We start from the raw sequence: 14,051 nt of genomic DNA, 5'->3' as shown, positions 1-14,051 counted from the left end.
GTTAAATGTATTATCTAAAGTATGGTATATGTAGGGGAGTATTGTAATGGTATAACTCCTTTGAATAACTAATAGTGTAAGAAAATAAATACCAGGAAGCTGAAATGTGTGTTGCTGGGGAGGGAAGGAAGTCAAGAGCAGGGGACTTGTGAATGAAGAGATGAGGTGTATGTGAGCACAATAATAATATGCAACGCATCTATGTGAAAAAGGAACCCAGTAACTTGAGAGGATGGGTGGAGTTAGGCGAGATTGGGGAAAGGAATGACATTGATCAAGATGCTTTTATTCATAAATTATTCTGTTGAATTGAAATCCCTTTGGACAATTACTCAAAGATAATAAAAATAATTTCTTCAGGAAAGGTTTTGATAATAAATAATAAGCATATCTGGGGCTGAAATAAAATAAAGATATTAGGGGATGTTATAAGACAAGACATGAAAATGCAGCCGTTTTGCCGCTGATACTCTTCAAGGATATCATTGGGCCAAGAGTCTATTTCATGCCAGTTCTGGAGCTTGAACTCAGGATGTGGGCACTGTTCCTGAGCTTTTTCGCTCAAGGCTAGCACTCTACCACTTAAGCCACAGCTCAACTCTGGGATTTTTGCTGGAGATAAAGAGTCTCACAAACTTCACTGCTTCATATGGATTGAATTGCAATTCTTAGCACTCAGCCTCCTGAGTAGCTGGTGTTACAGGTGTGAGCCAACAGTGCATGGCAGAGCCAAAGTGTGATACATTGTGGCTATGTTCCTGGGGAGAGGATTTAGCACAGATTTCAACTCCTTATTTCTAGTTCTTTTATTGTTCAATAGTGGTGCATCATGGGAAATGTTTGATCTCCAGTCCACAATATCTGATATCAGATATTTTTATGTCAGACTATGTATCTGGAGACTCAGGGAGGCTCTGGAAAGTTACAGATCTTTCTATAGAGAGCAGGGAGTCATAGGTCTCCGTGGACAGCTGGGTTTAAGCCAAGCACTGTAGCACTAAAGGAACTCTTAGTCTCAGGTCAGTGATGGCATTTTTCACAGATAGCTTCTGGGGTAGTTTTCAGACAGCACTACCATTAAAGACTCCCAAGTTTGATAAGAGAAAGACCTTTATGTCTTTCAACCTGGAAAATCTGAATTTGTGATTTTAAAGTAATGTCTGTCTGATGTAGCTTATCATACAGTTATCAGATTAAGTTTTGAGAAGTAAGGCAGCTCTTCTGACATCTTGACTTTCACTTAGTGATACTTCTGACTTTCAGAACTTTAAAGAAGCCAGTTTGGCTGGATTTTCAGACGAGTATTTCTAGCTACACAGGAGTTTGAGATCTAAGGAACTCAGTTCGATGCCAGCCTGAGAGGAAAGAGCATATGACTCGTGTCTCCAATTATCCAACAAAAAAGCTAGAAGTAGAATTATTGATCAAGTGGTAGAGCACTAGCCTTAAGTAACAAAGCTCAGAGAGAGTACCTAGGCCCCTGCACCAAGAAGTAAGGAAAGAAAGAATTATTGTAATGCTATTCAGAAAGTTGTAGTAAGTAATTGGTAACAGTGTCCATAGGCAGTAGCTGAGCATTTCATATTACTTTCCCTAATGTCAAAATCTTCCATAAACATTGTATAATTATAAAAACAGACAATTAGAATTGATACCATGCTGGTAAGTAAACTTTGGCTAATTGGGATTGCTTCAGTTTTTTAGTTAAGGAGCTATTTCTGTTCTGTGATCCTCAGGATACTACTGCATGCAACTTTTTCTTTTTTGTCTGGCCCAATCTCTGAGTCATTTGTTTCTATGTTCACAGAATACATTGTGTTTAGTCATTTATATAAAAAAGGAACATGATGGATTCGGTAAATATAACATTTAATTTTTCTTTGTAAAAATTGATTATGTGTGAAAACTATATCAAGGGCCCTCCTTCCCCGGCAACCAGTGGCTGTTTAGATGACTTTGAGTTAGGGCCACCTCCCGCAGTCTCTGTCCTATCTGGCCTGAGGTTGAAGTCCAGTCATCACCCGTTAGGTGCAGGCCTAAAAGATTGCCATGGTGGCTAACAAGTCTTTAAAGAAGCATTATCGCCAGCACATCGTTTTCCTCGGCCTGGAGAAGAAAGGAGAGGATCGGGATTGCTCATTGCCCTGGCCCGAAAGCTCTTCAGTCGGCTGGGTATCAGGCATAAGCATCACAGTGGGCTCTGGGGTGGAGGCCTTTCGGGGACAAGGCCCCCCTGCCTCTACCTGGGCAGGCTGCACACTGTCTTTGAGTTGGGCATCTGCAAAGATTTTCTGCTCCTTTCTGTCTTCATGTTTGAGTGGCTTGGCAGGTGTGAAGTGACCTCAGCAGCAGGGGTCTCAGGGTCTGCAGGCATCTGGCCCTGGCACTGTGTGCCTTCAACCACAAGGAGCACCAGAAGTTCCTGCAGCTCCTTCTTCTGCATTTTCTCCTGGGAGAGTTCCATGACACAATCATCTTTCTCCTTATAGAGTTGGTCCAGGACTTCCATCTGTTCTTTGTACAGCATTATGGAGTCGTCGAGGGTGCTGATGTGTTTGGACAGCTGGGCACACCGGTGCTGGAGGTCCCCTGCTGGACTCTGGTGCTCCACTTTGTCAGCAGGGCCTGGAGCAAGCACATTCTCATCTTCTTAGACACCCACGTGTCCTGCTTCCTGTCCCCTGAGGGACCATGGTTCCTGCTCTTGGGAAACAGGGCCTGCTGCTCCAGCTTGGTCTGGCACTGGGCTGCCAAGTTGGCCAAGCACTGGCAGTGGGCCTGCTGCTCCTGCAGCTGTTGGCTGAGTTTCACTTTTGTCACCTCAGCAACTGATTTTGCTTTCAGGTAAAATGCCTTCATGACTTGTGGGATGTCCACAGCCTCTGGGATGGTCACGGCGGCTGGAGTTGCCTCCTCAGCCCTTGCTTCTTCCTTGTCCCCTTCTTTACCTTCCTGGAAAGCCAGGAAGCTCAGCTGGGCCTGGAGTTGCTCCTTCTCTTGTGTAGTGTCTTCCAGGCACTGGAGAGTGTCCTGCAACTCTTGGGTCAGGGTCAGGTCCTGCTGCTGCTGCTGCTCCAGCAGCTGGGCGTGCCTCAGCAGGTGCTGTTGCAGCTCCTCCTTCTCTGCACTCAGCTGCTGAATGGAGGCCATGTTCTCTTCACAGGTGGTTTTCAGTTCCTGCAGCTGGGCCAGGTACTGAGCTTTGAGCTCCTGAAGACTCTGGGCTGTTTGAAAATTTCCTTCAGCCACCTCTTTCCATTCTCCTAATTCCATCTCTCGCTGCTCCAGCTTCTCCAGAAGGTGTTCATTCTCCGTTTGCTCTGAGGTCAGGAGGCTGGTGAGCTGGTCCTTCTCAGTGCTCAGCCTATGGAAAGCTTCCTGCAGCTGCTCCAGCTGCTCTTTCAGCTCTCTCGTTTGCAGGTCTGTGCATTTCTGGGTCTCAAAGATGTTGGACTGAGCCTTGTCGCCCACTCTCTTCTGCAGTATCACCAGCTGTTCCTGTTGCTCCAGGTTCTGGAGACTGAGGCTTTGGTTTTCCTGAACCTGGAATTGAAGTTGTTGCTCCAGGTTCTTTAAGTCAGCCTGAGATGGTCCTGCAAGGGGCTGTGCCTCTGCCAGCTTGTTCTCCATTTCTGCCAGCTTGTTCTCTAGATCCACCATCTGCCACAGGTCTTCCTCGCGCTGGTCTGTGAGTTGGTTCATCTCCTGTGAGAGCCGCCGCACCTTCTCCGTCCACGTGGACCTCTCCACCCTCAGGTCCTCCGCAATCTTGTCCCTCTCCAACCTCAATGCACTCACCACACTTTGCACATTTTCTATTCTTCTTTTCAGCACTGCCTGCTCCTCTAGCACTCGTTGGAATTTTTCTATTTTCAATTTCATGTTGGACTTCTGGGTCCGGAGCACGTCCAGCTTCCCCTGTAAGTCTGCATTCAGCTCCTGCAGGTTGTCACACCTTCTGCTCTTTTCCTCGAGCTGCAGCTTCACATCACCCAGGTCTTGGATGAGCTGTCTGTTCTTCTGCTCAATGTCCTTCTGCGTGGTGGTGAGGGCAGACAAGGCCATCTCTAGGTCTAAGCTGCGTTGCTGAGAAGCCTGCAGGCGGCTGGTCAGATCTTCATGCTCCACCTGACTTCGTTTGACTTCCTGTTCCATGTGGGCCTTGTTGTTATTGGGACCTGTGACACTCTTGACCCTGGCTGCTCCGACTGTGCCTGAAGGCAGGCGAGGCTCAGGGTCAGCTTGGTCTCTGGCTGCACCCTCACGTGAATTACAGACCCCAGTGGTGTTGGTCGTGGGCTTGCCTCCCCTTTTATTTTTCTTCCTTATCTTTTCAGATCCATGAAGATAGTTCTGCTGATGTTCCTGCAGTCGTTTCTTTCTTGGATTTGATCGTTCAGACGTGCCAGCTCTGGGATGGGAAAGATGGACCGGCCACATTCCCAGGCTCTTCAAAATCTCCTGTACGTACCCAATCACTAATAAGTAAGCGAGTATCCAAGTCTATCGCCAAATCACCTGGATTCTCTCGATCACCACTCAGCCACCTCTCCCTTCAACAGTTGCTGGTAGTGGTATAAGTCAACAGACAGAATACCAGTATTGCTAGGCAGCGTGGAACGTGGGCGTGGCCCCAAATCTCCTATCCCATTGGTCAGTGAAAAACAGGAACTAATAGAGGGTGTGGCCAGAATCTTGTGATCCAGGCAGAATGGGTCGAGTCTGCTCCTGCAGTCCCAGCCCCATCCAACTCTGGTCTAGTTTGGGGAGAGTGTGGGACTTGCTATAGTTGGACAGGTGCAGTTTCTTTTTCAATTTTTTTTGCCAGTCCTGGATTTGAACTCAGGGCCTGATGTCTGACCTTGGACTTTCTCAAGGCTAGAGCTCTACCACTTGAGCCACAGCAACACTTCTAGCCTTTTCTATGTATGTGCATGCTAAGCAAGCACTATACCATTAGGCCAAACTCCCAGGCCTTTCATTTATTTATTTTTTTTCCATATTTTTATTGTAATTAGTAAAAGGGTTACCTGATATTTGCCAGGTAGAAGGTGCATTAATTCACATACCTTGATACCCTTTCACATGTCTTGGTACCCATTTCCCTCCCCCCAACACCCCCCACCCGTCTTGGTTTTCCCCCCTTCCCTATCAAATTTCAAATATACAAATACAAATAAATTCAATATATCAGATAACAAAGTGAGATACTATACCAATATGAGATAACCAAGGGACAGCAAAGGAGATGAGAGACAACATAGTACATTAAGGACAACAATCATTCATTATATGGCTTTTGTTTCAATATCCTGGAGGTCCTTTCAATTAGCTTCACATTATATGGCCTTATGTATCAAGATTTTGCTCTATTGCAGATCTCTGCTAGTAGAGCCCAAGGTTTCTACTGATTATGACGAATGAGGGAAATCATTGAGCCTAAGTCCCTTTGAGTCTGGCTTACTTCACTTAATATGATTTTTTCTGTCTTTCCATTTCCTAACAAATGGGGCGATGTCATTCTTTCTGACAGCAGCATAGAATTCCATTGTGTACAAATACCACAACTTGTTGATCCACTCATCAACTGAGGGACATCTAGGTTGGTTCCATATCTTTGCTATGGTGAATAGTGCTGCAATGAACATTGTTGTGCTAGTGGATTTAGTATGTCCTTGTTTCTGGATGGTTGGGTAAATGCCAAGTAGTGGAATTGCTGGGTCATAGGGGAGTTCTATGTTTAGCCTTTTGAGGCACTGCCACACTGCTTTCCATAGTGGTTGAGCGAGTTTGCACTCCCACCAACAGTGTAGTAGTGATCCCTACTGGCCACATCCCCTCCAGCATCTGTTGTTATTCGTTTTCCTGATCCTGGCCATCCTAACTGGTGTGAGATGGAATCTTAGAGTTGTTTTGATTTGAATTTCTTTTATGACCAGAGATGTTGAGCACTTCTTCATGTGTCTGTAAGCCATTTTTGTTTCTTCTTCAGAGAAGACTCTCTTTAAGGCTTTGGCCCATTTTTTAATGGGATGGTTGTTACTTTGGAGGTTAGTTTTGGAGTGATTCAATTTTTTGAGTTGTTGATATATTTTAGATATGAGGCCTTTGTCCGTTGTTTGGTTGGTGAAGATCTTCTCCCACTCTGTAGGCTTCCTGATTAGTTTACTAGCTATGTCCTTTGCCTTACCAAAACTCTGCAGTTTAATGCAGTCCCACTTATCCAGTCTTTCTCTGATTTGTTGTGATTCTTGGTCCTTATTAAGAAAGTTTCGACCTGTGCCAAGGAGGCATAGTGTGTCTCCTATTCCTTCCTGTAAAGTTTCCAGTGTGTCAGCTTTTACCTCCAGGTCTTTGATCCATTTGGAGCTAATTCTAGTGCAGGGTGACAAAGAAGGATCCAACTTTAGTTTTCTGCAGGTGCTTAACCAGTTCTGCCAGCACAACTTGTTGAAGAGGCTGTCTTTCTTCCATTCTATTTTTTTGGCTCCCTTGTCAAAGATTAGGTGGCCATAGGTCTGTGGTTTAATATCTGGGTCCTCAGTTCTATTCCATTGGTCTTCAGGCCTGCTCCTGTGCCAGTACCAAGCTGTTTTGATAATTAGAGCTCTGTAATCGAGTCTAAAGTTTGGAATTGAAATTCCTCCAGCGCTGTTCTTTCTGCTAAGAAGTGTTTTTGCTATACGGGGTCTTTTATTATTCCATATGAAATTTTGGATTGCCTCTTCTATTTCTTTAAAGAATGACATTGGGATATTGATGGGTATTGCATTGAATTTGTAGATAGCTCTTGGCAAGATTGTCATTTCCACAATGTTGATTCTTCCAATCCAGGAGCATGGGAGGTTTTTCCATTTCCTTAGTTCTGCTTTAATTTCCTTTCTTAGGGTTTTAAAGTTTTCTTCAAAAAGGTCCTTTACATTCTTAGTTAAGCCAATTCCTAGGTACTTTATTTTCTTTGAGGCTATTGTGAAAGGAGTTTCTTTCCTGATTATTGCCTAGTTCCTCTCACTGTTGGCGTAAAGGAAGGCAGTTGATTCTTGAGGGTTGATTTTATAGCCTGCTACTCCTCCAAACTTTGAATCAGATCAAGGAGCTTGGGAGTAGAGTCTATAGGATTCTTTAAATACGGAATCATGTCGTCTGCAAAGAGGGATAGTTTTATTTCCTCTTTCCCTCCTTGGATCCCCTTTATGCTTGCTTCTTGCCTTATTGCACTGGCTAGGAATTCTAGTACTATGTTAAAGAGGCGTGGAGAGAGTGGGCATCCTTGTCTCATTCCTGATTTTAGAGGGAATGGCTTTAGATTTTCACCACTAAGTGTAATACTAGCAGTAGGTTTCTCATACACAGCCTTTATTACATTGAGGAATGTTCCATGGATTCCTAGTTTCTCCAGAGCTTTTAACATAAAGGGGTGTTGGATCTTGTCAAATGCCTTTTCCGTGTCTATTGAGACAATCATGTGATTTTTGTCCTTGCTCCTGTTGATGTGTTGAATTATATTAATTGATTTGCGTATGTTGAACCAGCTTTGCCTCCCCATGATGAATCCAGTTTGATCATAGTGTATAATTTTTTTGATGAGGTGTTGTAGACGGTTGGCCAGTATTTTGTTGAGAAGTTTTGCATCGATGTTCATCAAAGATATAGGTCTATAGTTCTCTTTCTTTGATGAATCTCTGTCTGGTTTGGGGATGAGGGTTATACTGGCTTCATAGAATGAGTTTGGTAAGGAACCTTCATTTTCAATTTCGTTGAAGAGCTTGAGGAGTATTGGCGTGAGCTCTGCTTTGAAGACCTTATAGAATTCAGCTGTGAATCCATCTGGCCCTGGGCTTTCCTTAGGTGGAAGTTCTCTAATTGCCATTTCTATTTCAGAGCTTGAATTAGGCCTGTTGAGTTGGCTTAGTTCTTCTTGGTTCAGTGTGGGTATGTTAATATTGGCTAGGAATTCATCCATTTCATCTAGATTCTCAAATTTGTTGGCATAAAGGTTTGAGAAGTATTCCCTCATGATATTCTGGATCTTGGTAATTTCTGTCGTGATATTACCATTTTCATCTGCGATTTTGTTTATTTCGATATGCTCTCTTCTTTTTTTGGTAAGATTTGCTAAGGGCTTGTCAATTTTGTTAATTCTTTCAAAGAACCAACTCCTTGTTTTGTTGATTCTTTCTATAGTTTTTTTTGGATTCCAAATCATTTAATTCTGCTTTGATTTTACTAATTTGCTTTCTTCTATTGGGATTAGGGTTGGTTTGTTGCTCTTTTTCCAGGATCTTAAGGTGAGACATTAACTTGTTGGTTTGCAATTTTTCCCACTTGTTGTTGTAGGCACTCAGCGCTATAAATTTTCCTCTAAGTACTGCCTTTGCTGTGTCCCAAAGGAGTTGGTATTTTGTGTGCTCCTTACTGTTAAATTTCATAAACTGTTGGATTTCTGTTCTGATCTCTTCGATGACCCATTGGTGATTCAACAATGTGTTGTTCAGTCTCCATACGTCACAGGGTTTTCGTTGGTGGAGATGTGTGTTCAGTTCCAATTTGATGCCTTTGTGGTCTGAGAGTGTGCATGGAATAATTTCAGTGTTTCTGAATCTGTCCAGGTTTGTTTTATGGCCTAAGATGTGATCTATTTTGGAAAATGTTCCATGTGCTGCTGAGAAAAATGTATATTGTGTTGTTGCTGGGTGGAATATTCTGCAGATGTCTGTTAGATCTAGTTGGTCTATATAGTTGTTCAGTTCTAAGGTTTCTCTGTTGAGTTTTGCCTTGTTGATCTGTCCATAGGTGAGAGTGGTGTGTTAAAGTCACCGACAATCACTGTATTTGGATCTATGTATGGTTTCAGTGTAAGTAAAGTTTGCTTGATGAAGTTTGGAGCTCCGGGATTGGGTGTGTAAATATTTAGGATCGTTATGTCTTCCTGGAGGAAAGATCCCTTTAGTAGTATGTAGTAACATTCTTTATCTTTTTTTTTTTTTTACTAATTTTAGTTTGAAGTCTATTTTATCTGATATGAGGGTGGCAACTCCAGCCTGTTTATGGGGGCCGTTAGCTTGATAGAGTTTATTCCAACCTCTCACTTTCAAAAGATGATTGTTTTTTTGCGTAAGATGTGTCTCTTGAAGACAGCAGAACGATGGCTCTTGCTTTTTGATCCAACTAGACAGCCTATGCCGTTTAATTGGAGAGTTAAGTCCATTGATATTGAGAGTTAAGATTGAGAGATATTTATTAGGTCCTACCATTTTTAAAAGCTTTTATTTGGGCCTGTGTCTTGACAGTTCTTGTGGTCCTTAGATGGTATGCTGTTTAGGTGCCATTTCTTTCCCTATATTGCATTTATTTTGGTTTTCTATGTATAGAACATCTTTGAGAATTCTCTGTAGTGTTGGTTTTGTTGCGACATATTGTTGCAGCTTTTCCCTGGAATGGAATGTTTTTATTGTTCCCTCAGTTATGAATGAGAGCTTAGCTGGGTACAGGATTCTTGGTTGGTAGTTATTTGACTTAAGGGCATGACATATATGCTTCCAGTCACTTCTTGCTTGCAGGGTCTCTGCTGAGAAATCTGGGGTTATTCTGATTGGTTTTCCTTTATAGGTTACTGAACCCTTTTCCCTGGCTTCCTTTAGGATCCTTTTTTTGGTTTCTATTGATCCAGTTCGGATTACGATGTGGCGGTGGGATGTTCTTTTCAGGTCAGGTCTGTTTGGGGTTCTAAAAGCTTCTTGTATCTGGATGGGCCTGCCCTTCTGGATGTTTGGGAAATTCTCTGAGATGATTCCCGGAAGTATATTTCCAATACCGTTGACCTCTTTCTCCACGCCCTCCTCAATACCTATTAGCCTTAAATTAGGCTTCCTAATTGTATCTTGGACCTCCTGAAGCGCTCTCTCATTTTTCCTAGATTTGGATTGACTCATTTTCTGTTCTGTCTCTAGAATAACTAAATTATCTTCAGCCCCGGAAATTCTCTCCTCTGCATTGTCTAACCTGCTATCAAAGCTATCTACTTTATTTTTCATCTCCCTTGCTTCTAATTGCTCATTTTTGATGCCTTGCATCTCTTCTTTTAGATCGTGTATGGATTTCTTTAGCTCCTTGATTTCCATTTGAATGGTTAACTCAGTAGCTTTACTTTCTTTGAACATTTGCTGGAGTTCAGTCACCGTTTTATTTGTGGATTCTATGAATTCATCCATCTTTCTTTGAAAAACCTTTATTATGGCCTCCTTTATGGCTTCTTCTTTTTCACTTATCACCTTGCTTATGGTTTCCTCTTGTTCAGCTATGGCTTCCTCCCTTATCTCTTTCTTTACATTTTCACATTTTTCATTAATGATGTTTATCAATTGCATTTGTATAGCACTTGGAAGACTCTCCTCTAGGTTTGCCAGTGACTGTTCCATTGTCTGTTTACATTGGGTGGGGGATGTTGTTTCCTGATTTGACATTTTTCTTGAGTTTCTTGTTCTGCCCATTTGAAAATGGGAGCAAGATTAATACTAAACACGATTATAGTTTTTCAGATATAACCAACCTAGACCTCTGTAGCTGGCAGACTCTAGATGTTCACAAGTTTTGGTTGGTGTTATCACTCTTTCTTTTTGTGCAGTTACCGACCAGTCTAATAAGCCACTGATAAGCGATTTATACCCAAAACAATAAGCCTCTCAATCTAATCTCTACTGTCTTTAAGTCCCTCTGAGCCTCGAGAATAATTAAACACCTAGATATACAGTGTTGCTCAACAGCCATCAAGTGTAGATCCATGCAGTATAAGGGTTGAAAAAGACGAACAGAAGTCCAGAGATAGAAAAATAGAATGAGAGAGGTCAGAGGGGGTAAGTAGGTAGTGTATTTGAGTACAAAGTTTGGAAAGCATTAGAAAAAAACTTATGTGTTGCTGCACGACTAGCTTTTAGCCCAACCAGTGGCCTCACAGTGGACCATGGGATGGCTCTGCGAACTTCCGTCTGAGCGCGGTTGGTGGATGTTTTCCTGTGCTGTTTCCAGGGGCGGCCCCAAGCCAAGGGTCTGAGGGTTGAGAGTTTCAGAGACTCTCAGCAGGACCAGCAGGAGACCCTTCTGTTCCCAGGGGCGGGGCCCAGCTGGGGACGTGGGCTCCAAGGGCAGAGCCGGGCCTTTTTGGTTCTCAGAAGGGGAGCTTGGCTGCTGGTCGGCCCTTCAGATCCCTGCTGTTTCCACTGCTTTGTCAGAGTCTGTGACTGTGGGGGGGGGCCCTCGGTGGTGTCTTGCTCAGGATTCCCAGCTGGAGGATGCCCCGCTCAGGAATTGAGGGGATGCAGATGCTGGCTCCTATTTTCCCGCACCCCCTACCCACTGTTGTAAGGCAGGGTCCCAACGCCCTCCACTCTCCAGATCCAGTGGCCTGGGAGAGGAGCCTGGTGGGGGGGTGGGAGCTGGGACAGCTCTGCCTCCCCTGGTGGGGTGCTGAGTCTTAGGGTCGGCCCGCTTGTCAGTCTCCAGTCAGAGGGCTGGGGGTTGAGCCCGTTGGGCGGGTGGGAGTTGGGACAGCCCCGCCTCCCTTGGTGGGGTGCTGGGTCTTATGGGTAGCCCGCCTGTCAATCTCCAGTCAATGGCCTGAGGGAGGGGGCTGTTGAGGGAAGGGACAGGATTCTATATTCCTTGCCCCCCTGCTCCCGCGATTCGTTCTCGGGCGGGGTGTTGGGGTCTGAGTTAAGTTATATTCCTTGGCACCCACTCTGCTTTCCCGATGTGTTTGGGGACGCGCTGTATTACTCACGCGTTTGCGTCCGTGTGCGGGTGCTCCACGGTGGTGGGGAGTCTTTCACTCCCCTCCGTCTCCGCCGCCGCCTGTCTTCCACGTCTGGGTTGCGCTGCTTCCACCGTTTGCTGGCCCGGTTCTGTGCTGGTTTCTGCAGCCGTTGGGCTCCCAGCCTGGCGCCCTCCACTGCCGCCGCTTTTCGTGGATTAGATCCGGCGCCCGCCGCCGCTTTCCCAGCGTGGAGCCGGTACCCGCTCAAGCCGCTTTTCGTGGTTTGGTCCGGTGCCAGCTGCTGCTTTTCACGGCTTTCCGCGGCTTTCGTGGCTTGGATCCGGCGAGAGGTGGGTCAGGGATCTTTTCGTTCCGAATTCTTTCAGAAAGTTGGATGTGAGCTTTATCTGGATTTCTTTTCCGGTTTGAGTCCTCCTCCGTTGCTTTTTGAGTTTGTTGTTGTGGATTTCTTTAGGTAGTTGGCTCGTGGGACTTCCTGGTTCTCTCTTTTTGTCAGAGAGGGCTAGGCTGCATCCCTACTGTCTCGACGCCATCTTTCTTCCTCGCTTTTCTTGTTTTTCCAGATGTGCTTGGGTTTCTCCTGGTGTCCTCTTGGTTTAGATAAGCTGTCTGTTTCCTCCTCCATCTTTATTTGTATTTGTGTGTGTGTGTGTGTGTGTGTGTGTGTGTGTGTGTGTGTGTGTTGAAAGCAGTGCTTCTTCATCACCATGGCATTGTTTTGTTGTTGTTGTTTTGTTTTGTTTTCTCGTTTGCAATTTTGGTTACCTGTACTGGTAATGTTCTCTCCCTTTCTCTCCCTCTCTTTTTTTCCCCTCTTTTTCTCACTCCCACCCTCTCTGTGTGTCTCTTGTGCACAGTATGTGCTTTTCCTCACTTTTTCTTTTTCTTCCTTTTCTTTCTTTCCCTCTCTCTCTCTCTCACTTCCTTGCCTCCATGCTTCCTTTCTCTTGAATTGTTACTAAGGCTTTAACTCAGGACTTAGGCTCTGTCTCTGACCTTTTTTTGCTTAAGGCTAGCACTCTACCACTTGAGCCATGGTTCCACTTACAGCTTTTTTTGGTAGTTGGTTGGAAATGAGTTTCCAATTAACTTTGCTACCTGGGCTGGCTTCAAATTGTGATCCTCATATCTTAGCCTCCTGTAGCTAGGTTTGCAGGTGTGAGCCCGTGGCACCCAGCGGGTGCTATTTGTAACCTTCCAACTGTACCCTGAAGCTCAACAGTCTATTCTGAAGCCAAACAGTTATTTTTCTTGTTTTTTTAAATTTTAATTGTTGAGCAGGGCATGGAGGCTAGCTACTCAGGAGGCTGAGAACTGAGGATTGCCGTTCAAAGCCATACTGGGCACTAAAGACTGATTTTTTTTTTACTTGTAAACTAAAGTTTTATTTCTATACATGTTCAAAATATTACTCCCCAAATGTTCACAGAATACATTGTGTTTAGTCATTTATGTAAAAAAGGAACATGATGGTTTCGGTAAATATAACATTTTATTTTTCTTTGTAAAAATTGATTATTTGTGAAAACTATATCAAGGGCCCTCCTTCCCCGGCAACCGGTGGCTGTTTAGATGACTTTGAGTTAGGGCCACCTCCCGCAGTCTCTGTCCTATCTGGCCTGAGGTTGAAGTCCAGTCATCACCCGTTAGGTGCAGGCCTAAAAGATTGCCATGGTGGCTAATAAGTATTTAAAGAACCATTATCGCCAGCACATCATTTTCCTCAGCCTGGAGAAGAAAGGAGAGGATCGGGATTGCTCTTCAGTCGGCTGGGTATCAGGCATCAGCATCACAGTGGGCTCTTGGGTGGAGGCCTTTCGGGGACAAGGCCCCCCTGCCTCTACCTGGGCAGGCTACACACTGTCTTTGAGTTGGGCATCTGCAAAGATTTTCTGCTCCTTGCTGTCTTCAATGTTTGAGGGGCTTGGCAGTTGTGAAGTGACCTCAGCAGCAGGGGTCTCAGGGTCTGCAGGCGTCTGGCCCTGGCACTGTGTGCCTTCAACCACAAGGAGCACCAGAAGTTCCTGCAGCTCCTCCTTCTTCTGCATCTTCTCCTGGGAGAGCTCCATGACACACTCATCTTTCTCCTTATAGAGTTGGTCCAGGACTTCCATCTGTTCTTTGTACAACATTATGGAGTCATCGAGGGTGCTGATGTGTTTGGACAGCTGGGCACACCGGTGCTGGAGGTCCCCTGCTGGACTCTGGTGCTCCACTTTGTCAGGCAGGGCCTGGAGGAAGCACATTCTCATCTTCTTAGACACCCGCGTGTCCTGCTTCC

General features: G+C 44.7%; 1 protein-coding gene across 1 annotated transcript in view; it reads left to right on the top strand.

Annotated features, from left to right (window-relative positions):
- LOC150064946 (uncharacterized) overlaps positions 1-14,051 on the top strand; it is a 63,450-nt gene that overhangs the window by 13,338 nt on the left and 36,061 nt on the right. Inside the window, exon 3 of the mRNA XM_090329287.1 lies at positions 4,338-4,463. Coding sequence (XP_090185413.1) covers positions 4,338-4,463 — 126 coding nt within the window. The remainder of the gene's footprint in view (positions 1-4,337; positions 4,464-14,051) is intronic.

This window comes from Megascapheus bottae, chromosome 3, assembly GCF_031878675.1.
Source record: "Megascapheus bottae isolate mThoBot1 chromosome 3, mThoBot2.hap1, whole genome shotgun sequence".
NCBI classification, from domain to species: domain Eukaryota; kingdom Metazoa; phylum Chordata; class Mammalia; order Rodentia; family Geomyidae; genus Megascapheus; species Megascapheus bottae.
Note: the sequence above shows the minus strand (reverse complement) of the source record. Positions and strands in the feature narration are given on the sequence as shown.